The sequence below is a fragment of the Gymnoscopelus microlampas genome (assembly GCF_963454915.1).
Source record: "Gymnoscopelus microlampas genome assembly, chromosome: 9".
Taxonomy (NCBI): domain Eukaryota; kingdom Metazoa; phylum Chordata; class Actinopteri; order Myctophiformes; family Myctophidae; genus Gymnoscopelus; species Gymnoscopelus microlampas.
In genome coordinates, this window is record NC_139946.1 from 51,138,658 (window position 1) to 51,161,990 (window position 23,333).

The 23,333-nt window shown below is 39.1% G+C and overlaps 1 protein-coding gene and 1 long non-coding RNA gene across 2 annotated transcripts; both read left to right on the top strand.

Annotated features, from left to right (window-relative positions):
* The first annotated feature begins 1,202 nt into the window (after positions 1 to 1,202).
* On the top strand, positions 1,203 to 8,023 carry LOC311052559. The gene is made up of 3 exons (XR_014601519.1): positions 1,203 to 1,282; positions 5,632 to 5,670; positions 6,413 to 8,023. It is a non-coding gene; the product is annotated as an uncharacterized lncRNA (long non-coding RNA).
* Positions 8,024 to 13,953: 5,930 nt separating this feature from the next.
* LOC311051247 (sialoadhesin-like) lies at positions 13,954 to 23,007 on the top strand. Its single transcript, XM_084065731.1, has 9 exons — positions 13,954 to 14,056; positions 17,049 to 17,108; positions 17,261 to 17,527; positions 18,388 to 18,648; positions 20,607 to 20,738; positions 20,882 to 21,073; positions 21,208 to 21,258; positions 21,519 to 21,619; positions 21,803 to 23,007. Exons 1-6 carry the CDS (start codon positions 14,029 to 14,031, stop codon positions 20,899 to 20,901), a joined length of 768 nt encoding a protein of 255 aa, XP_083921857.1. The 5' UTR covers positions 13,954 to 14,028; the 3' UTR covers positions 20,902 to 21,073; positions 21,208 to 21,258; positions 21,519 to 21,619; positions 21,803 to 23,007.
* Positions 23,008 to 23,333: the final 326 nt, after the last annotated feature.

A 23,333-nucleotide genomic window follows, 5' to 3' on the forward strand; every position in this document is an offset into this window, starting at 1 on the left:
ATAAAAAACATGTTGACAGGAAAAGAGGCAGAGAAGAAAACAGTCCAGTCTCTGAAGAAGACCTTTCCCCAGCCAATAGGAACACAGAGGGGCCACACGTTGTCACACATGGCCACACGTGGTCCCTGACCAGTGTTGGCGCCAAGTTTGGTGCGGACCGGTGCAACGGTGCGCCTCGCAGGTCCGCATGTTACGTTTGTGATGTCCACCGTCCACTGTCGGTCCACCCTCTAGGCAATTCTAATATAGGATGTGGGGCAGGACTGATAAGGCCTCATTCAACAAAATGTGCTTATGATCAAATCAATGTGATCTTAAAATCCATGAGCATAGTCTGATTCATCATTCTTCTTCTTAGCTGAATTTGCTCTTTATGTAGCCTGCACAAGCTCACATCTATACTCTATAGTCATTATGTAGTAGTAGTAGTAGCCTAGTCTCGCAAGCCAGACTGTTGCCTCCCACAATTTTCAAAATAACGCTTCCGTCATACATTCGGAGATTGTGGAATAGTCGTCTGGCTATGTGAGACTAGTATAGTAGCCAGGAAGTTAACCGGAAGGGTCGCCCCCATATTTTGAGCGGACCCCTCACCAATTATAGCAGCACAATACTTTGCCAGCCCTTTTCCCTCCTTTTTGGACATCCTCATAACAACCTGTCTGTGGGTATGTCCTATGGGCTGCCAAATATTACAAAAAAAAGGTCTGCACCTATAGCCCAGCTATGAGAAGGTATGTAGGTATTGTTGGTATTTAATGAACTTGGTCATAAAGGCTTCCTCTAGGCTGGAATCAAAGGTGCAGGCTAGCTCTAATACAGACACGTCTTCCCTGCAGACTCTTCATCCAACATCTGGTGTATATTAGATACACACAGTCAACAGATTCAGTCAACAGTTTGACATTCCCTCAAAGTTTAAGTTATATTGAAATCTATTTTGTTTTTAAGGATAGCTTAGTTCGATTAAATAATTGTTAAAAAAAGTATGTATTATGGGTATTAATCCAGAACAGTGATGAGGTCACTATTTTAAATAATGCAGACCTTCTTGCCAATCAGAATCAAGTATTCTACGTGATCATGGTATAATATATATATATATATATATATATATATATATATATATATATATATATATATAATACATTTTGATATAAGGAACTAAGCTTTGTTTTTTTGGTATTGTTTTCAGATATGAAGATGGCGTACCCACATGTGATCTACCATCAGAGACATTCCTTAAGTCTACTTCTGATATCAGTTCTGCTCTGCACTGGAGGTAAATTGCACTTATTTTTGCTTTTCTCTTATGTAAGAACACATTTTAAGAGTGGTTGAGAGCACTCTTACGGAGGTAAGAGAAAACACAGTCCACACATTTAGTTTGATCAATGCTAGAAACACATTTAAAATAGGAGAGAAATAGAAAACCCATGAATATAATTTAATAAAATGTATATGATATGTCAAGTAATTTGATTGGATTATTAAATTCATGGGCTAAAATACTATTGGTCTATTGATCTCAATTATAACTATAAAATCCTGGATGATATGCATGCGTTCAGCTCCTTTTTAATGGCAGTTACATATCCTCAGTTGCAGATGTGGTGGGAGCTTGTAGATAAGCAATTTTCGCCACCCGACACAATTGTAAAATGAAGCATAATTTAGATTTAACAAAGCATTTACAGCATCACATTTAGCTATTGCTAGTTTTTTTGATATCCCTAGTGTCAATAATATGAAAAATAACATCAATTTAAAAATCAACTTCACATGCATACAACAGGTAGAACGGATATTCCAAAACTGCTCTTATATGGTGTTTAGGGGGCATTACCTATGGGCGTTGTCTAATTTAAGTTCAAGTGGGATTCATCATTCAGCACACCTGGGAAATTTGGATATTAAGAATGGGTTGATTAATCCCGGGTAGTTATTTTCTTACTTTTCTTTTAACAGACAGTTAAGAGAAAATATAAGAGAAATTTAAGATAACATTGCTGAATGAGGCCCATGTGTTCTTTTGCCTACGTTGAAGACAAGCCTTAGGTGCGTAAATGGGTTTTATTTACTTGTTTGAATGTTCGGAGTCGAGCCGATGAAACGCCACTACACTATATGATTTATAATATTGTATTTTCATAAATAGCCGTTTTGGTAACACTTGTGATGCCTGATCTGCTTCACTGTATAATTATAGTTATAATAACTCATTACTCATAATGATTCATAACAACAATCATATTGCTTAAGGCAGGGATACTCAAATACCTGAACCTGTGGGCACATGGGGCCAGGAGCCATTTTTTCTATCAATTAGTCTCCCCATGAAGACTTGAATTCGTGGATATTTTTTTATTTCATCAAATTCCTGGCAAAGGAATGCGACAAAAACAACTGTCCCTTTAATGATACTTGATTACTTATGTCTTTCATTGGCACCTTATATTGTCTTAATAACTGACACCGTCCATTTTGGGTTAAAGTGCTGGTTCTCTGCATCAACTTTTTGGGGATTGCTGAGGCTCATCTTTGCTGCTGCTCTGAATGGGGTCAGGTAGGTGAGTCTGAGGTGACTTGACTTTCCGCTCCATGGTTCCGCTGCGTTGAAAGAGTGCACGCAGTATTGCCTTCCTGGATGATTATCCATGTAATAGTAATGTAATTAAGGGGGCACGGTGGCGCAGTCGGTAGGACGCTGTGGGCGCTGTCTTCTACCCTGAGCCAGCCTAGGCTGGCAAAATGGGTGGGTGAAAGGTGGGTCATGGGCCCCAGAACGAGGAGTAGAGGAGTAGAATCAGTTTGATTTGGGAGGTTTGAAGCTTAGTCTTCAGTGACACTGAGGTGTTGGAGTATTTAGAGGTGCAAGCATAGTCCAAAAGGGGCTGAATCAGGGCCCCTGAGAGGGTTCTGATCTGAGTGCCTGAGGGTTGACAAAAGAGGAAACCATAAATCTGGTTCTCTGGTTTACTCTTTTGACTACCTTTGTGGCCATGCTTTCACCTGTCAGGTATTTGTCAAGAATACATCCCAAATAGGTAATCTCTTCTTTGCTAGAGATGATTGTGTCATCGACTTTGACCTTGAAATCATTTACATTCATCTGTCTGAGGGAGTGTTTGGTCCCAAAGAGAATGGATTCAGTTTTCCCAAGGTGTAATGACAGTTTGTTATCGGTAAGCCAAGTACGGAGTTTGAACAGTTCGGAGCTGAGAGCTTCCTCAACTTGCAATTGTCCAATGTTATAATGCATTATAATCACTACAATGCATTGCAGTGTGAGTATAAGTCATTATAAGTGGTAATTGTGTGCTTTAAGTACACCTTTAGGAATGTCTTAAAGCACCAAATGAAGACTTATAACTATAATGCACATATGAGTGATTACAATACATTCTAAAATTATAACAATGTATTACAACTAGGCCTGATATTACAATGTATTACAACTATGCCTGACGACTTTTCATAAAGTGTTATGAATTATGGTTCTTGTTAAAAAGCATTGAGTATTTATGTGTTCTTAATACTATAATTATACAGTGCTATAAGAAGATTGGAATGCAGTTTATAATACTTTATAGACATGGAATACATAGCAAGTGTTATCGGTGAGGTATTATTTTTTATTTAATATGTGGATTGGTCGTTGTATGTGCTTATAAGTCATTGTGGGTTGGTATAATATGGGTTTATTGGTCAGTGGGTGTGAAAAATGAAGGAACTGTTTGGGTGTCTGAAAATCCATAATAATGAATGAATCATTTTGCTCATGTCTTCAAAAGTTCATAGTGAACATGCATGGTTTGGGCTTAACCAATCAATCCCAGTTTAACCATCCTCATCCCCCAAATTGAATCATCTGTTATCGAACTGAGAAATAACATAACATAAGCATTTGTCTAAATAGTCAATTAGCAGGAAGTGAGGTGGAAGTGAGCAAAACCTTTGACACAGTCTTCTGCTCCCCCCATGTGGGTGACATTACATTATTTGTCTTATATCGCCCCCATGTGTTCAAAACATGTAACGTCTACTCTGATAGAGAGTGGACTTGATTAGACATTGATGGAACATCATACAAACTAAACAGCTGTTGTTGACCAAAGATGATGACGATGATGATGATGATAATAATAATAATAATATGGTTATTAATAATATGGTTATTATTATTTTAATCACGCAAACACAGATTATTTTACTGAAGATAATTTTTGTTGAATTTCTCTGTTATTGTCCACCCAGGATGGACAGCAAACAGACAAATATTGAGTATTTAATGAGGTAACCTCATGTGCTAACTAGCAGCAGAAATTTGACAACCAATATTGCAAAAATAACCAATCTTCACACATATTCATTGGCTATATCTGAGTTACATCTTTATCAATTATGTGAATATTATTCAAATAAAACGTGACAATTCTGTTGCATAATTATATAGAAATGGCATAGAAGAAAGTGTTTCTTAGAAGAAGGCCGATGCACACCTCAAAGGTTGGTGACAGGTGTGTAGGACAAAAAGTGCATTTGTTCAGAAGGGGATCTCTGATAATGACATCAAAGAAAAGGACCCGCACACTGTCTGGAACTTGCAAAAAATGTTTTGTCATTATCAGAGATCCCCTTCTGTACATAGTGTTGACATTATATGTATCAAAGTTGATCAATGTTGTTCCCATAAGTTGTGGGTCTTGTAGTCTAGCCCAAACGTTTTGAATAGTGTAGTAAATCGAGTGTTCAGACCATTCAGATTAATCTATGACCCTGTTCTTTTTGTTTTTCCTCAACAATTGGATGCATTTCCTGAAACTCTAACCTCATTCCCAAAACATTTAAGTGCAATCCTCAAAACAGTAATATAATCTTTTTATATAATATATATAATCTCATAACACTATACCACCCATGCAAAATAAACTATCACAATCACAATTTTGACTACATTCGCCAAAAGACATAAGTCAGTCACGCGCTACAACAATGTCAGAAAATGCACAACACCGTCTGATCATTGGATACACGCCATAATCACAATCAAAAGAGGACAGACTGTGTAGGGTTGGTACCAATGTAAAGACAGTTCTGGACACACAAATAAGAGAAAAAAACTAACATGTTTATGACATTATATATCTTTCATCTAGAGTATGGCATTACTTGTTATTTTCACTGCTGCACAACCAAAAAAAATGGCTTAAGAAATTCAATTAAGTGAATGAGAAAAACGATTTTTATCATTTCAATAAATAAGCTTAAACAAACTACTTCACATGAACAATGTTGCTGTAACTAAGAGATTTTGGGGGCAGGGGGGATATATATTTTATAAACACAGAGTTACAAATAAAAGACAAATTATGTTGAGGTCACTTCCTAATTTTGCTGGTCTGTTTGATGCGAGTGCGAGACCTCAATGCAGAGCTAGGACTACTGCAAATGCCAATCAATCTGTGATACGTCCCGCCCTGTTTTCAGACTGTTTTCAGAGAGACCACGTACAGTATCAAATATGATATTTTCAGGCCATGTCATAGGACCTTTAAAGTTGTAAAATAACATAATCCTGCTCTGCTGTGTTCAGCTTTTTGTAAGCAAAGGTTTTATTGTATTTTCCAGGTCGGAAAGAACTGCAAGACCAACATGTCGAAGAAATGGGTGAGTGCAAAAATCAAGGACAAGGTCAAATCTATTGTCCCAGATAGAAATTTGGCTTGGGCTTCCACCCCTGCTGCAGCCACAAAAACATACAAAGAACATACAGTAGAATAGAATATTCATAACAAGAGAGAGACACAACAGTACACAAGTGCACAATAGGGAGATTCATTAAGCCTTTAACATTTAACAGTTTAAGTAAGGAATAGTTCACCCAAGAAATGACTTTATTTCTATTGTTTACTTACTATTTTCTTTTGTAAAACATTCCTTAACGGTTTAATGAAGAATCCAAAAATGAAGAAAATACTTGATGAATTTAAGTAAATCAGAGGCCAAGATTCATATAATAAGACTAGCTGGAGAAGTGTGCGTGTGCGTGTGCCTCTTTGCTGATCTCTGCAGAGAAATTACATATTTGACTTTTCTTTGCTACGCTTCTGACAAAAAAGGAACTGCTTGAAGTAAGAGATCTGTAATGTTTGTTTCTGATTATTATGCTAGTTATTATCTACGGTGTCTGTCTGTCTGTCTGTCTGCCTGCCTGTCTGTCTGTCTGTCTGTCTGACTGCCTGTCTGTCTGTACTTGTGTATTGTATCATTGAGTGGTAAAAAATAACTGATCTATAAAAGCTATTGATTATTGAGTTGTAACAATAGTTGATCATGGAGCTGTAAGGAGGATGGATGACTGAACCTCTGTTCTTCATCTTTCACTTCTCTCTTCTCTTCTCTTCATCAGTCATTCTATCTCTCAGGGGGAGAGTTTCCCCACTAGGGTTATGTTATCATCGCCTTCGGCATCATTAGCATCATCAGTTTCCTAGCTGGTTCATAAGAGACAAAGCATTCTGGATTTTAGCCGAAATGCAAATCCAGCTGACATCAAGGACAGGTACAGAATGATTCATGTTTGAATTCATGTCAACTTACCTCACTGTCTTCAATCAAGCAATCAAGCAATCACATTATAATAACAAATTTAATCCTTCTTCAATTCAATACAATCTCTCTCTCTCTTATTTCTCCTCTGTCTGTTTGTGTGTATTTGTACTATGCAGGCATTGCATAGTAGGCAATGTAAGGCAACGTAAGGCAACGTAAGTAAGCTGACGTTAAACAGTCAACTAAGTATTATGATCCATTTGGGAGAAAGCCAAAGTCATATTTCATTGAAGTTGTGATTTTAAAACGATTAGCTTGGCTAACACTAATAAGCTGTAATGTTGGTGATCACAAGGTCACTGGTTCGATCCTCGGTCACCCCTGTGCAACACCATTAACCCCCAACTGTTCTCCCGAGTGGTCACTTGGAGCAACACACTGCTGGGTCAATACAAAGAAGTAATGTCACCTCAGGGATTATTGAAATATACTTTACTTTACTGTATTGTTGTGTTCAGATATGCACTGTGGTTAAGATGAGTTGAGGGCAGGAAGACAGTTTTCTTCCTTGTTCTGGAAACCGAATGTAAGAAAATCACTTGAGTCAAAGTCCTAAAGAAGCTCTCATTAAACATATTTAAGTATCAAAAGCATCTGGTGTTAACTATAAGGTTTAAAACTTTGACTACCAGTACTGTTAATATTGTTAATAAAGTATTCAATCAATGTTTCAGGAAACTTCTATTATTTGATTCAAAATTGCACAGGACATGAGACCTGGGTCCCCCATGATTTTGGGGGACAGTAAAGTGACAATTGAAGGACTTTTAAGACCTTTTTAATACCTAAAAGAAATTAAATTAAAATTAAAAAGACCATTACAGCATCAAAAGTAATCAATAAACAATACTATAAAAACTGGTCAAACATTGGACAAATTGTCAAATAATATAGGAAATGGGCAAAAAAAACCTTTAATAGCCAAACTTCAAGCTCACAACCACTCAACTCCTACAATACCAAGTGCTTGTCAGGGAGGGGGGTCCCCAGTTCAAATATGATTATTTTGGGGTGTCTCAAACACATCAGAACCACTGATCTAGGCCACAGAAGAGCATTTTGGTTCCTAATTTATCTTTGCACATCTTTGTTACTGCCTAAATGGCAGTAAGTTTCCTACTGTTTTTTGATTGATATATATATACTTTTTTAGTTTGTTACAGTATGAGTATATCTATTTTCAACAACTGGTTTGCCCCTATCCTCCTCTGTACACACACATAATTTATTTTCTTATGTCTATTTCATTTATCCTTTTTATTTTATTGTTTTTTTTTTGTGTTATACTGTATGTAGGTAGAGCCCCTTATAGGCAAATTTGGGTCTCCTTCCTGTTGTGTTTTCATGTCTTTTGTTATGTATTTTAATGGTGTTAAATAAAAAAGAAATGAAAAAGAAATACATTTGGTTGAATTGTGTGTTAGAATACCTTATTTTTTTGTGGCCATAGAGCCGGCCCATAACAATTCTAATACTTTGTACTTTGTTACTTTACACCACTGTCTATTTCTGCATTGTAATGTTAACATGCAGTTAGAAAGCAATGATAAGCGTTATCAAACCCCATGGGTTTTAGGCTTTTGGCTTTATGGATCCCTTTAAAGAATGTTTTGAGGATGTTTGTTGAATGTTTAATCCAACGCAGTCTCACACACATTGAGTCAAACAGGTGACGAGCTGGGACAGATTAGGACCATTGATGCAACGGGCCCCGCCACGTGACATCGCATGTTGACAAGGATGTGATGATTTATGATTCTTTGTAACTCGAATGGTGCTAAATCGGCAGAAGTGGACACTATTACATTAGATTACATTACAGTCATTTAGCAGACGCTTTTATCCAAAGCGACTTACAATAAGTGTTCAACATAGGTAGGGAACGAAAACTACTAATCACCAGAAGTCTTAAGTTCATTTTCTGCAAAAACAAGCAACCAAGAGAATACCTAGCGCTAAGGTAAAAGTGCAATATATCAGCTACCTACTTTCTTAAACAGATGAGACAAAATAGCAAAATCAAATGAGCATGAGCTAAAACAAATATATGCCGCTCGGCATATAGTCACTCGCTTGCTTGGGGGTTCTGCACGGGGCTCAATCAGCTTCCGATGTCTTGTTTTGAGCGTTTTTAGCGGACGCGTCAACTTATTACGAGTTGGGAGTGAGGATGACACTTGACACTCACAGGTGATGACACTCACAGGTGTGTCCCAGTGAGGACATGCATTATATAAGTACATTCACTACACCCTGAAGAAGGCACAAGCAAGCTGACACGTGTTGGTGTATTTTTCTGTTTCTTTCTAAAGGTTTTCTTTTTTACAAACATACCCTGAGTGCCTGCATGGACCTGGATTTTGTACTACATTTGGTCATAATCTTTTCTTTTTCCTGAATAGTATTTCCTTCCATGAGCAGTGATGTCTGAGGAATAACCTACCGATAAGTCGCTCTTCTAACCTACTTACCGTACTAGTAGGTGTGGGATAAATTACCTGCTCCTTAATGGTGTATATACTGGGGCTAAAATCTGATCGCCAATGTGTGGGTTTTGATAACTGGAAAGTGGCACTCGACTTGAGTGAGAGGTACAGACTACACATAACTACACATTTTCACTCTCGTGTCGTACTATAATGATGACTGTGTCCCAGTGAGGACATGCAGTCTTTTTTTTTCTGGCCACCTGGGGGCATCGCACAATAAAAATAAAAACATGACGAGGAATACAAAACACTATCATGGCCTACCCAGTGTTAAAAACATTTTCATACTTAGGGTGGTGTAAACAAAAGTAAACATTAGAAAACAGTACATCATAAATGCTAAAATTATCAACATTGGCCAATCACATCTTAAAATGTATAAGATATGTTGAAACACAGTTCAATTATTTCTTTAGAGAGAAAGAGCAACTTGAGATAGGCCTACATAAATACATACATAAATAAACTGTAAACCAATCATTCATAACCCAGGCAATAGCTGGAAGGATAAGAGGTCAAAGTCCTCAATCCCTCTCTTTGTTTTAGTTTGATTTTCTTCCACACCCATGTGGAGCTTCATGTCAAGGAAACTCAAATTAGACTATAACAAATTCATAATGAACTCTTTATTTGTCTCTTTGGTTTGCACTTTGCAGCCTATTGTTTCTTCAGTCTGGTGCTGAGCTGAGAGCAGATCTGAAACATCCACACAGGAAATGTCAACCACAGAAAGTAAACACACTCAAGCACAGGAAGTTACACAGAAACAGTCCATGGGCCAGACCATAATTTGGTATCACCTAAGGTGGTAAAATCTCATTTGTACCAGTGTGTGCGTGAGTGCATGCGTGTGTGCATGCGTGCGGGGGTGTGTGTGTGTAGTACTTTGTCTCAAAGGACACTGGAAACTACAGTGGAATCAGTACTGCTGTATGGGGCAGAGACATAGACGCTCACAGTACAGCCAGGAAAAGGCCCCGGGTGGCGTCTACACAATACTACTACAAATGGCACTTGGTGTCACATGGATCAACCACATCAGAAACGTTGACATCTATCGGTGGGGAGTGAACTGAAACTATGGGAGCCAACCAAGGCACAGCTAGGGCAAAGAAGCGCAGTGCAAATGTGTCGTGCCGCATGTTGTCATGGTTTTTCTAAGCTTGACCAAAATGCAGGAAAACTTGATACAACTCCAACTCAAAGTACAAACAAAGTTCTTTATTCCCCGGTCCAACACACAGGATAGCAATACTGACAGCAAACAGAAAAAGAAAAAAACAGCAACGACAAACACGCACACGCAGGCAGACTCAAAGACAATCAACATAGAGATTGACTAATGGCTGGGGCAAACAGCCCAGGATACAGGTGAATCAAATAAGCAACGAGGAGTACAGGTCTCCGCCAGGTCAGGTAGGTTATTGTGGCCTCCTGGTTGCGCTATAATAGGCCAATGTGAAAAGGGTGGCATTTCTTCCTCCGCCTAGTGGGAATGTGCATGCAAAATTTCACGGAAATCGTACACTGCGTTCATGATTTGAGACATTTTGTTCAAATGGACCTATCCTGCAAAGTTTGGAAGCCAATGAGAATGGAATATGAAATATCGGACACATCCGTCTTGATCACATGACTATAGAGATACTGTGTACCGATTTGCATGATTTTTGGACAGAATCTGAAGGAGTAATAGCAAATAAATTGTTTTACAAAAGTCAGCCTCCTGGTGGCGCTCTAAAAGGCATATGTGAAAAATGCAGGGCAAAGGTTTTTCCTTGGCCTCTAGGGATTGTGCATGCACAGTGTCACGCAGATCGTGCAGTTATAGGTAAAAACGCGACTCGGCCTGTTATAGCGCCACCATGAGGCTGATTTTTTTCTTCCTCAGCCTAGTGGGAATGTACGTGCAAAGGTTCATGGAAATCGCACACTGCATTCATGATTTGAGGCATCTTGTTCAAAACGGCCCAATCCTGCAAACTTTGGAAGACAACCTTAGCCAATCAGGATGGAATATGGACAATCGGACAGATCCCTGTTGATCACATGCCTATAGAGATACTGTGTACCGATTTGTGTGTTATCTGGACAAAATCTGTAGGATTAACAAAAAAAATGTGTTTTGTAAAAATCGTCCTCCTGGTGGCGCTATGACAGGCTGAAATATTTGGGGCAGGTTCTGCTGTGGCATCCAGGGAGCATGTGTGCGCAGTTTCACAGCAACCGGGCCAACGGTGGCCGAGATTAGCTGGTCGCAGACAGACGGACGGACGGACGGACCCACGGACCCACGGACGGACAGGGGGCAAAACATACTGTAGTCTCAGCCATGCCTTTCGGCCTGGCGGAGACAATAATCACAGATGGGTGAGACAAGACAGACAACTACAAGGACAATAGGAAACACTAAATACATTGTGAGTGTTCACACTGAGGACTGGAGCAGGGGGTTTTCACATCTGAAAACCACAGCACATATTTTCCACTGATACAGGATGCAACATCTATACTGTACCAGTGAACTCATAGGTTGGCAGATTTTGTTGTCATGGAAATGTTTAACTGTTGTGGTTAACAGAGATGTTTCGATACCATTAAAAACTGCCTCTTGTCTTGCACAGAGGTACTTGCTTGTTCCAAAACTCAGAAAGGAGATCATCTTTAACAAGCAAGCAAACAAACAAAAAAACAGTAACTATGCACTTTGAAGTCTTCCTCTCTTCACTCTTCACTCAAACATCTCCATCCGTAACACGATAAAACACAAACTGTGAATTATAATTATAATGCAAGTTGTATATGGAACAGGTTTTTGGGTAGAGTTACCACTCTAGGTTCGGACTCCCGTTCACACCAATATACAGACTCGGAGTGAATGACACAACACAGTATATATGTATAAAAATATAGACATTTTATTATAAAACTAAACAGACAATTTATGCAAGGGTACCCTTTTCAATACAATACATCAATGGATCAATATTTAAAATAGCAAGCAACTTCAATTCATATAACCAGCAACTTCAATTCATACAACTGTGGAAGGAAGCAAGTCAATTAGGTGGGTTAGACTCTCTTAGAGATACCGAGTTTGAATCAGTCCGGTCCAGTCCTTTGGTGAATCCGAGCCGGTTTTTGTGGCCCGACACAACCGTGACTAGACGGCCAGTATAACTCTGTTCAGTCCGTCAACTCCAGTCCGGAGTTTCCGCTCGCCGGCGTCCTACAGACAGCTCCGCTGTAGGAGAAGAACGTCACAATGAATGACAGCTCGCCTGCAACCGGTACTTTCAAACTATGATAAACACAGGCTAGCGTGATCACTTTCCTTTAACAGGAGTATTAGAAGCACATCAATAAATCTCTGCCACTGCTGCTCTGCCGTCGTCAGGTCACCCGTCTGGCTCCAGCGCCTCGACATAGGGAAACAGGAGGACTCGAATTAGTCTCCACAATCACGCTCATAAAGGTGCCTTAAGTAAAGTTAACATATACGCTAGAGAGGGAAATACCGGTAGTTACTTTCCTTTATCTGGACGTTAGAGAGCGTTGACACTGCAGAGATCGGATCCTCAGCGATGTGGAGGGAGGAGTCGATTCAGCGTTGCGGAGATCTGTCTGGTCCACGGGCGCAGCGTGGAGAGAAGAGGAAATCTTGCCTACAACATGTAGGGAGAAGAGGAGGTCTGGTCTGGCGTGACCCGAGGGCAACAGCGGCAACAGGCAACTGTCTGAGTGGCGAGAGAGAGCCCGAGGGACGAACCAGGTGTCCATTTTATATGGGCGTGGAGTTTTCCTGGCGAATGAATGCCTTGATATCAGTCTGTGTCTGATGCACACGCCTCTGTCACAGCACCTGACAGGTGAACAATACTGTGGCATACAAGTTCATTGTCCATCACGTCAAATATAACACACAGTAATCAATAAAACACAGCAAGCATAATCGAAATCACAGCAAACTATAACACTATATATAAAGTACAATATAAAGTAAACCATAGTCATGCTGCTTAACCATTGACCATGTGCATTCTGTGACACAAACTAAATGGCATTATTCACTCTATGACATATATCTCTTCTCTGCTGTCCGGCAGAAACCAGCTAACTCCAAAATGTTCATTTTTCAGGAAATGAAAAAAAGTTAGGAGAGTTAGGAGGTTTTGTTCATCATTGATAAGAACAGCTGAATGGACCTCCAAGCTCACAATGAGGTTGGAGGTCAAAAGGGGGTGGAGCCTGGAGTCAGCAAAACCAGCAAACTCCTGTGGACTTCGCTGGTTTAGCAGAAAGTTTGAGGATCCAATGGAGTTAGCTGGTTCAATATTCTTTTTTACCAACACACAGACGTAAAGGGTGTTCAATGGCCCCAATTTATGGGAAGAAAATGCAAAAGCGTCAAAATGTAGTTAGCTGGTTTCTGCCGGACAGCAACGATATTATAAGGATGGGCCATATTCAATACTTGTTTCTGATTGATCAATCAAGGAGTGTACACATTTTGAAGTATTTTATGTGTACTCAATTAAGCAGATAAAATAAAAATAAATGTCATTGTTTTGGAAGTACAGCGGGAACTGGGAGGGATAGTGTGCATGTGTTATGCCCTACTGGTGAAACTGCTCACTGACACCACCTCTCAGTATAGCCTCTTCCCATCACTACACCAGTAGGAGATAACTGCACCAGTCCACCTCTTCTTGCAGTGTAGCCTTCTCCACAACACCAATAGATGACTGCATCATTCGACCGTCTTGTTCAGCGTATCCTCCTCCCACCACTACACCAGTAGGAGGAGATTGTCAGTCAGTAACTCTGTCATAACAGTTCAGTTCAATCAGTCAGTCAGTCAGTCAGTCAGTCAGTCAGTCAGTCAGTCAGTCAGTCAGTCAGTCAGTCAGTCGGTCAACACAGAATGGACTTAACATCACTACTTCTAGTCTGTGAGTACAAACACACTGTAAAATTATTGTATTCACTTATTTCATGTTTTGTGTCTGTTACCTTCAACCTTTATGAGGATGACGTGTCCTCATGGGGACAAGTTGACAGATTTGCCCACTAATGGCTCTTTTACGGTCAGGGCTTTGATTAATAGTTTAGGGTTGGAATTAGGCTTGATCAGAGGGACACTTTGTCAATTTTACATATGTGTGGACAAAATACCTTAAGCATTCTGTGTAGTTCATGTTCTAACATGGTAGTAATGCTCTAACAGTGACATGGTGGTTACAGCTCTAACATGGTACAGTAGTTAAATGATAGTTAATGCTCTAACATGGCACAGCAGTTAAATGATAGTTAATGCTCTAACATGGTAAATGCTGTGGAATCGTGGTTAATGCTCCGACATGGTAGCTACATGTAATTAAGATGGTAGTAAATGCTGTGATATATTCTAGTTAGTAAGTAAGTAAGTAGCCTTTGGAACCAATGGTTCTCTAGCCAGATGGCCTATAGGGTCAAGAGCCTATCTCCTGTTTCTGTAGTGTGAGGCGGCAAGTACATCCCCTGGACATAACGCTAGTATGTCACAGGGAATTAACCCCAATCCAACCCTTGATGCTGAGGACCAAGCAGGGAGGCATTGGGTCCCTTTTTTAATGTGTTTGGCATGACCCGGCCGGGAAATTGAACGCTGACTTCCCAATCTCAGGGAGACACGCCACAAGGCCAATGAGCTGGTAAAATGGTGGTTGGTAGTTAATGCTGTAACATTGTAGTAAATGCTATAACATGGTAGTTACAGTTAATGATCGTACATGGTAGTAAATGTTGTAAGTAGTTAATGATCTAATATAGTAGTTAGATGGTACTGTAGTTAATGCTCTAACATGGCATTTACATGGTAGGTAATGACGTAACATGGTAGTAAAGGCAGTGACATAGTAGTTAATGCTCTAACATTGTAGTTAAAGTTAATCTACTAGTAGTAGTTAATCTCAATGTATTTCCAGATTTGAAGGTAGTTCATAATTCACAAAAGTGAACAAAACTTTATATAATTATTTTGTTTTACTTGTCTGACGGAGTTGACACAAATCAAGTTATGGAGTGCATAAATATCACATTTTAGAAAGTGTTATACCAAATAATTGTTCCTTCACATGATTGCTAGTTCAGACCTTTGCCTACAACAATATATAGATTTTAAACTATATATTGTAAATTAATATATACATTTCTTTTGTACCTTGTCTCAAGAATCACTGGTATAATGTAATGTAAAATGCTAATAACAATAATAATCCCACAATGGGAATCAAAAACAAATATAGTATAACATTACAGGGAATATTTTGTGACAGCAAACCTGTATAAAAATGGATAAGAACACCTGCTAAATTCCTAATTTGACTCCATTGAGCAAAAACTTGGCCTATCATATGGTTTACATTGCCCTCTAGTGGATGAACAGATCAATGGCCAAAGTACCACATGCCCAGCAGAATCAGCATATTAAGAGTTAACACCATAGCAACATATAATTAACAAGAAAAGCAAGTACTCCAAATAAGGATTACTTTATGACAGACATTAACATACACTTAAAGAGTTTGTCCACATTATTTCATCCCACAATGACTACACCACTGGTGGTCCGTGAAGATATTTCATGTGGTCCCCGGCCATGCATTTAGTAATGTAGGAAAGTGAAGATTTGTTATTTATTTTCTTCCAGTTCCGTATTGTTGTCAGTTACTGGGAAGTCAGAGGGCAAGAAATTCCACAGAAAAGGAAGTTAGAATCTCAAGAAGGGGAAGTGTACCAGATTGCCTGATTGAGTCATCATTATTAGGAAATGTGCCCATATAATCACATGTGTCTGCTCACTCATACTACATCACAAGATACAAATCAGTATCAGTTAACATGAGTTTAATGGAAGGTTGGATAAAGTAAGAGAATGGAATAAGGGTTATCGTGGGATAGGAATAGATCAGTGTTTTATTTTCTCTGGACCATTTTAACCATTTCAGTTAAGTAATGCCAGTGGGCAGTCATTATTTAAGCTTTTTTTCTCCCACACCACACTTATTAATTCAAAACATTTCTTACATTTGATGGACTTATGAAATATTATTTATATATTTTAATACATTTACAATAGGCCTACAAGGTATTTTACAGGTATTTACATTTTAATTTGTTTTCTCATGGACCACCTGCAGGCCTAATTATACCATGGACCACTAGCAGTCTGTGGACCATTGGTTGAGAAACAGTGGGATGTATAGACATGGGATGCATAGCAATCTTAACCTACTGTATATCCCCTCCCAACACAACAGTGGTCCTCAGGTTGATAGTGGTGGTGCCTGGTTTACAACCAGTTGAAAACCCCTGTTCTCCAGTGCGCTCGGGTGGCACAGTGGTAAAGTCCCTGCCCACCTCCACGGAGGTTGTGGGTTCGAATCCACCGTAGTGCAAACCAGCTTCATCGGGCGTCTACACGAACACACTTGGCCCGTGTTTGGGGGAGGGAAGCCGGGCGGGTCATCATAATGGTCATTGCATGTAGCCTACTCCTATGGGCAGGTGTGGTACTTGTCAGCAGGGAGTGTTGCGCGGGAGGAGTAGGACGAAGGCTCTACGTCCTCCTGGTGGGGGCTCCTCAATGGCAGGTGGGTCAGTAGGATACAACAGCAGGGACAACACATAAATGTGTGTGGGAAGGAATTAATTGGCATAAGGACTAAATTGGGGAGAAAAAGGGGGTAAAAATAATTGGCTACTCTAATTTTTCTTTAAAAGGAAAACCCCTGCTCTAAGTAATTATCCACTGATCCATGCCTGGAAGCTATAGCCACTGAGATGGAAGATAACATTAAAGGAAAACAAAGCTTAGCTAGGATGGTAACGGTTGTCATGGAAATTATATGTGCAAACATACCTAAAATATGTATGATTCTGCCCCCACCCCTCTCTCTCTAGTGGTTATTTCCATGGTGAGTGTCTCAGCAGACGTTCCAAACAGTGGTGATGTTATGAGTGGTAAGTCTGTTTGTTTTCTACTGAACAGATGATCAAATTATATAGAACTATCAATGGAATCAGGGAACTCTAACAAGACATATATTTTTCTTTTTAATAGTGCATGATCCATTAGTCAGGAAATCAACTTTCTTCTCCATTTTGCTCGACAGCCTCTCTCAGACTCAGTCCTGAGAGACCTCAGTTCTTCAAATTTCAGTCTGTCTTTCTGAGCTGTGAGGACAGACAGTCTAACTCTACTGTCTGGAGAGTGAAGAGGACCAACATTGGAAACGTCACCTCAGAGTGTGATGAAGACTGGGGGAAGATGAACAACACAGGATGTATTGTCAGGTCCATGCTCCCCTTGCTAGACACTGGAGCTTACTGGTGTGAGTCTTCAAAGGGACAGAGCAACACTGTTAATATCACTGTGACTGGTGCGTTCAGCAAATCAACTACTTTGTTCTGTTTTAAGTTTTATTCAGCGATCTGTTAAATAGTCTTTAAGACACGATGAGACTTTTATTGATCCCGCGGGGGAAATTCAGTCACCAAAGGCAGCACAGCAGTTAAGATACGGTTACAGGACAAGTACTGTACAGCAGGGTAAAAGACATCACACTCAAAGAGATACCAGGACAAAATATACAATATACAACACTATACATCAGGGGTCGGCAACCTTTTTGATAGTCAGTGTGCCATATCAACATTAAGTTTAATTATGACACCACATCAAAATGTTATATTTCCAACTGATTTTGATTGTCCATAGGCTATACATAACAACCTTTTTTTATGTTTTCTTCAGGATGTAACCCACCTATCTCCCAGACTCCGTCCCCAGTCAGAGTTAGGTGTTTGAATGAATTTAGAATTGTGTGCAGGATGTAATTCGTATATAGATGTGAGGGGACTTAATTTAACTGATGAACCCTTTTTTTAAAATATTTAATTGTAAAAGACAAAAACTGTCACACACTAATGCCAGTGTGCCAGTGATCACCCTGCTGTGCCAATATTGTCACCTGTGGTTGCCTACTCCTGCTATACACCCTCAACAGTGCTTCCATTGTGCAGGACAAAGGAAATACAAAAATAATGCACAGTAAGCATGTCACATACTGTACTGATCTGTTGTCATTTCCAAGTGGGTTTGAGTGGTTGTCCATGATAGCGTCCAGCTTCCTCTCTATATGCATGATAAAATCTCACCATGTTGGGATAGTGTTGTTCAGAGTGATATATAACCTCAGTCTAATGTTCTTCTATTCTGATGTTATTTATCATTGTTTAGATGGAGCTGTGATTCTGGAGAGCCCTGCACTTCCTGTGATGGAAGGAAGTGATGTCACTCTGCACTGCTGGTCCAGAATCAAGGCGACTGCTAAACCATCCTTTGACCGTCCAGCTGATTTCTATAAAGATGGATCCCTCATCAGGACTGAGTCTACAGGACAGATGACCATCCACGGTGTTTACAAGTCTGATGAAGGATTCTACAAGTGTCACATCTCTGACCTTGGAGAGTCACCAGAGAGCAGGATGGATGTGAGAGGTGAGATAGAGCAATAGTATTGTATGTGTCACATACCCAGGAGAGATGGAATGTTTAAACATTTCATCCACTATCCACTATCCCAGTAGTTCTTAAACTATTTTGGCTTAGGGCACCCCCTGTAAATAACTTTTTCATCCATATCACCCTAACACCTTACATTTATGTCATATTACAATACATGCATTATGTAAATCTTTCCCCCTAAGATACAGTATGTCACAAGGAAATATAATATCTGTTTCCATTAGAACATATTGAAAATAACTTTATACTTGACATTTAACCACTTGAACGCCAGCATCCCTATTCTGGGGAGAACATTCACCCAATAGTAGATTTCATCAAATAGCAGATCTACAAGATTTCAAAGTAACTGTTGGCAGTTCTCAGATTGGATTTAACACATTAATTAATTCTACAAGCGTTTCATTCAAATGTGGGATGCACACTGCTTTGATGTGCCAAAATTGGTATCCGGACCTGAAAATGCATTTTCTGTTTAATAAAGAGCTGGAGAGACATGGAGACTCATGTTACTGAATAAACACTCTATACTGTAGCCATGATTGATTACTATCAGGATATAGAGCTATATAACACTTTTTTTTAGCCAAAGAAAATCACTTACCCTACCTTTAACAGTTGTGCTCAAGACGGCTATTGACTTCAGTTGTGCTACATACCATTGTTGTGTACAAGGATTGTGTTATGCACTGTAATGTTAATTTGTATTATTTTTGTATGCCCTAATGCCCATCACTGATACCCAGACTATATGCGAGGAGTGATAAAAGTACTGAGAGGTTGTCTCAGTCCTGATTGGTCACCTGCTGTATAACCCCTAGTGCTGATATGACAGCTGACCAGTCAATAGCGGTCCCTGGCGGTTATAGGGTAGTTCACCAATCACTGCAACTAAAGTGGCACAGTGAGGTCAACTGACACGGTGAGTGACCTCTCTGCTTGACCCTCTGAGGTCTAGAGTTTAGATTAGATTAAGGAACTCACCATCAAACGATGGAACTCATCCAACAAACATGGTTGCTGTGGATGATTTGGTTGAATTCACAGCACTAATAGGCATTTATAAACAAAAACAGAGCAACAAACTCTGACCTCCAGCAGTTCACTGAATGGCTGTGTAACAACAGACAGACATGAGTCGTAGAAGCAGCACCACACTTTCCATGTTCTGATCTAACTCTTGACCCACATCACAGTCATTGATTGAATACCAGTAGTAGTAAACCATTTCATCCACCAGGGGGAGTTCCTCATTGACAGTACTCTTAATCTAGATAAGAATGTGTTAACATTTTCTGGCTTTGTCGACAAGGGAAGTAAAATCCAGTTGGGCCAACATATTTTGGCTGTTGAATGCATTTTGGCGAACTATGGATTTCAAAATATATATATATTCTATACAAAGGTCCCTGGTTTGAGTCAATTCTTCTGAAGGTCATTTCCTAATTAAAAAATTACAAAGTCATTGCAAAGACACAAAGAGTCACAAATTCGCACCGGGCAATGTGAAGGCAGAAATTCTGCATCATCATCATCAAGTCATTATGATGTGAATGAATTTTCCAACTTCATTAAAAACTATTGTCCTGGCTCTGTTTGACCAGAATGGAACACAACCTTAATCAGTATCATTGGTAACAAGTAAGGAAATTACCGAATTTCATGCCAATATGGCTGCCGTGCATAGAGCTTTTTTAAATGTATTTTTATTTTGATCATTGTTATGGTCATGGTGCAGTAGGGAAGTGCTTCTGAAGCTGAACCTAAAAATGGAATTTAAAAAAGCTTAAAATAAACTTTCCTCACGTTTATAAGAATATTATCAATTTACTTGATCAAATGAATCAAGTGATCAAATGAATCAAGTGATTTAACAGCAGTGTATGTGAGTATGTCATTGTATAATTAATAACCTCTCTTGTCTGGATCAGTGGAACACACTCCTCCTCCTCCTGTAGTGGTTCTGAGTTTTCCACATGTAGTGGGAGTGATCGTGGGACTTGTTGGTGTGATTCTGCTGACCATCCTTCTGGTGCTGCTGTGTCTATACAGAACATCTAAAGGTGAGAACTACTACATTAGATGGATTACATCTAAAATCACTGAACAACTCTCCATAAAAGATAGTATCATGGTATAACATTGTGAAGATTTACATACAACTTACTGAATGTGGCCTTTTTCTTCTTTTCTTTTCTTTTAACAGATCCATGTTGTATCAGGTAAGTAGAGTATTGATCTTTGTCTATTCATACATGACAGCTAGATTCCATAATATATAATTCCTTTTTTTTTTACAGATCAGTTCAGCCTCAGGGAACTAATCAAGGCACAGCTGCAGGCCAGAAGACCAATCAAAGTGGGGCTTCTGATGATGTGTACTGCCCACTGCGACACGGTCAGTCTTTGAACCAATCATGTTGATTAATTAATGGAGTTTCATTCAAAACATCAGCTGAAAATAAGTGCATTAAGTCCATCACCGTAACCATGTTTGAAATAAAATAAAAAATAAACAATTTGTCCACTTAGGCAACACAAGCGTCTATGAAGTAATGAATCGATCTCATCACTTTCCGAATGGTACAGTCAGTGTATACTGTTTAAATATTCTCATGTCATACTGTTGTCCAAAGTTATTCATATTTTGGGGACATGTGGGTTAGTGAGTAAATTGCAGGCTACTGTATGTGATTTATTAAGATGGAATGAGAATTTAACTCAATGAACACAACTCTGGCAACCAACTGAGAGATAAAAACACCAACACATTCATTCATCAAACTGCTGACCCACATTCTGCAAAGCTTCTAATCGTCTTTCAACTCATGTTTCACTCACAGAATCATCAAGACCTCAACGTTCAGCTGATCCAGTTTATTCAAATGTCAGGAATCATCAAAGAGTCAACATAAGATGAAACTCTTTGATAATGGAAGTGGAGGTAATGCTGTGTATAATCTGCACGTTTTTTTTTCACTTTGTTTTTTCAATGTTTCATTTATTCCACAGTTGATTTTATTTTTATATTCCAATGAATAGCGTTTCTGCAGTAGATAAGATGCCAGACTATGTGGTACTGCATGTTTAATGACAATCTATCCTCTAAATGTATACATTGTTTCAGGTCCTTAAATATTAACAACTCAACATGACAGACGGGGAAATACAAAGTGGCGCTCTGCCAAGCACACAAAGTATCTCCACCAGGCCAGGTGGCCTACCCAGGGCTGTGACCCGATGAAGCTGCAGCAGGGGGGAAAAGAGTTTCTATTACATACACAACCTTTCACATTGGTGCCCACTATGGGTAGAAGGGAAAGCACTTTTGGAGGTGCACTCTATAAAAGGTCTCTCAACATGTGATTACAATTTGGGGTTCATTTGATCTTACATTCATGGTATATGGTGTTTTTTGTAAGAAATATGTCCCTACGATAAATTTTAGAAGCCAAACCGTGCTTTGATACTTCTCACATGATGTCACACAACAGTGATATTTGTTACATTTCTAGCACTCCCTATGGATCCAGGTGAAATCACTTTTGGCACTGCGTTGTGTTCAGGCCCCTCAGAATGTGATTAAAATGTGGGGTCGATAATAATGGACAACCTACGGTTCGAGAGTTATAGGAAAAACAATTAAAGCAGGCTGGTGTATCACCACCATTTTTCCGATTTCAAAACATTGGGGTTGAGCGTCTCCCTTGGCCTACTGGCAGTGTGCATTAAAAGATTGACTGACTGATCTTTTTAGGTCTATATAGAATCCTTTGTCTTGCTCTGTCCCTTACTGTATAGCAAGGTGATTATAGTTTGGGATTTAGGATTCATTTTTATGTTCATCAATTTCAGTTATTTTTCTAAAATGTTGTTTTCTCAATTCTAGTTTTACTTACGTATTTCTTTAGTTTTAGTTAAAGCTACTCCATGTAACTTTCCTCTTCTACCGCAGATTTGAACCCGGTTTCCTGCTTACATAAGTGCTGAATGTTTTACCATTGACCTAATAGAGCCGGCCTGCTTGCTCAGGGGATACATTTAATCTTGACCATCAGGTCAAAATTCGTGTCAGATACTGTGTCTAGGTCAGACATGACCTTTGACATGGTCTAAATGTCTCAACAGAAGAGCAGGGAGACAAAATACAACCACGCCAATTGTATAAGTTATATTGTATTAACATACTCTACCATACTGGACTAAATTACTTTTTTATCATCTTGGTGGTGAGATTTTAGTTTTTTTTTATTTTAGTTGACCGTGTAAACTGTACTTCCATGTGCTTTTTCTCTGCAACCTTCAAAATAAAGTATTCAATCAATCAATGAAGTCTTCAAAACAGCAGCCATTTATTCACTTTCTGTAATACATTCTGGTGACATTAAGAAAAGGAAAAGGACTCACACTTGGTCAGAAAGTGCAACTAAACACCATAAATAATATGCACTGTACAGTGCATGCAGTGATATTTACATCACAGTATAAGTAACGTAATTTACTAATGACACCAGCAGTTTCTACAATGCAATACAAAAGTACATGAGCATAATATAGAAATATAGTAATATTACTTTTGTCACACAAAATAACGCTTAAAAATTCTCAACCTATACCATGTGTGTTTCAAAAGTAGACTGGGGAGAAGGAAGGGGGTT

What these genes read in the sequence shown, in the direction of transcription:
- LOC311051247 (XM_084065731.1), top strand. Translation starts at nt 14,029, where the DNA reads ATGGACTTAACATCACTACTTCTAGTCT. An exon ending in GAGCAGGATGGATGTGAGAG is followed by an intron (nt 18,649 to 20,606) that starts GTGAGATAGAGC and finishes TGTCTGGATCAG; the next exon opens with TGGAACACACTCCTCCTCCT. An exon ending in TCTATACAGAACATCTAAAG is followed by an intron (nt 20,739 to 20,881) that starts GTGAGAACTACT and finishes TTCTTTTAACAG; the next exon opens with ATCCATGTTGTATCAGGTAA.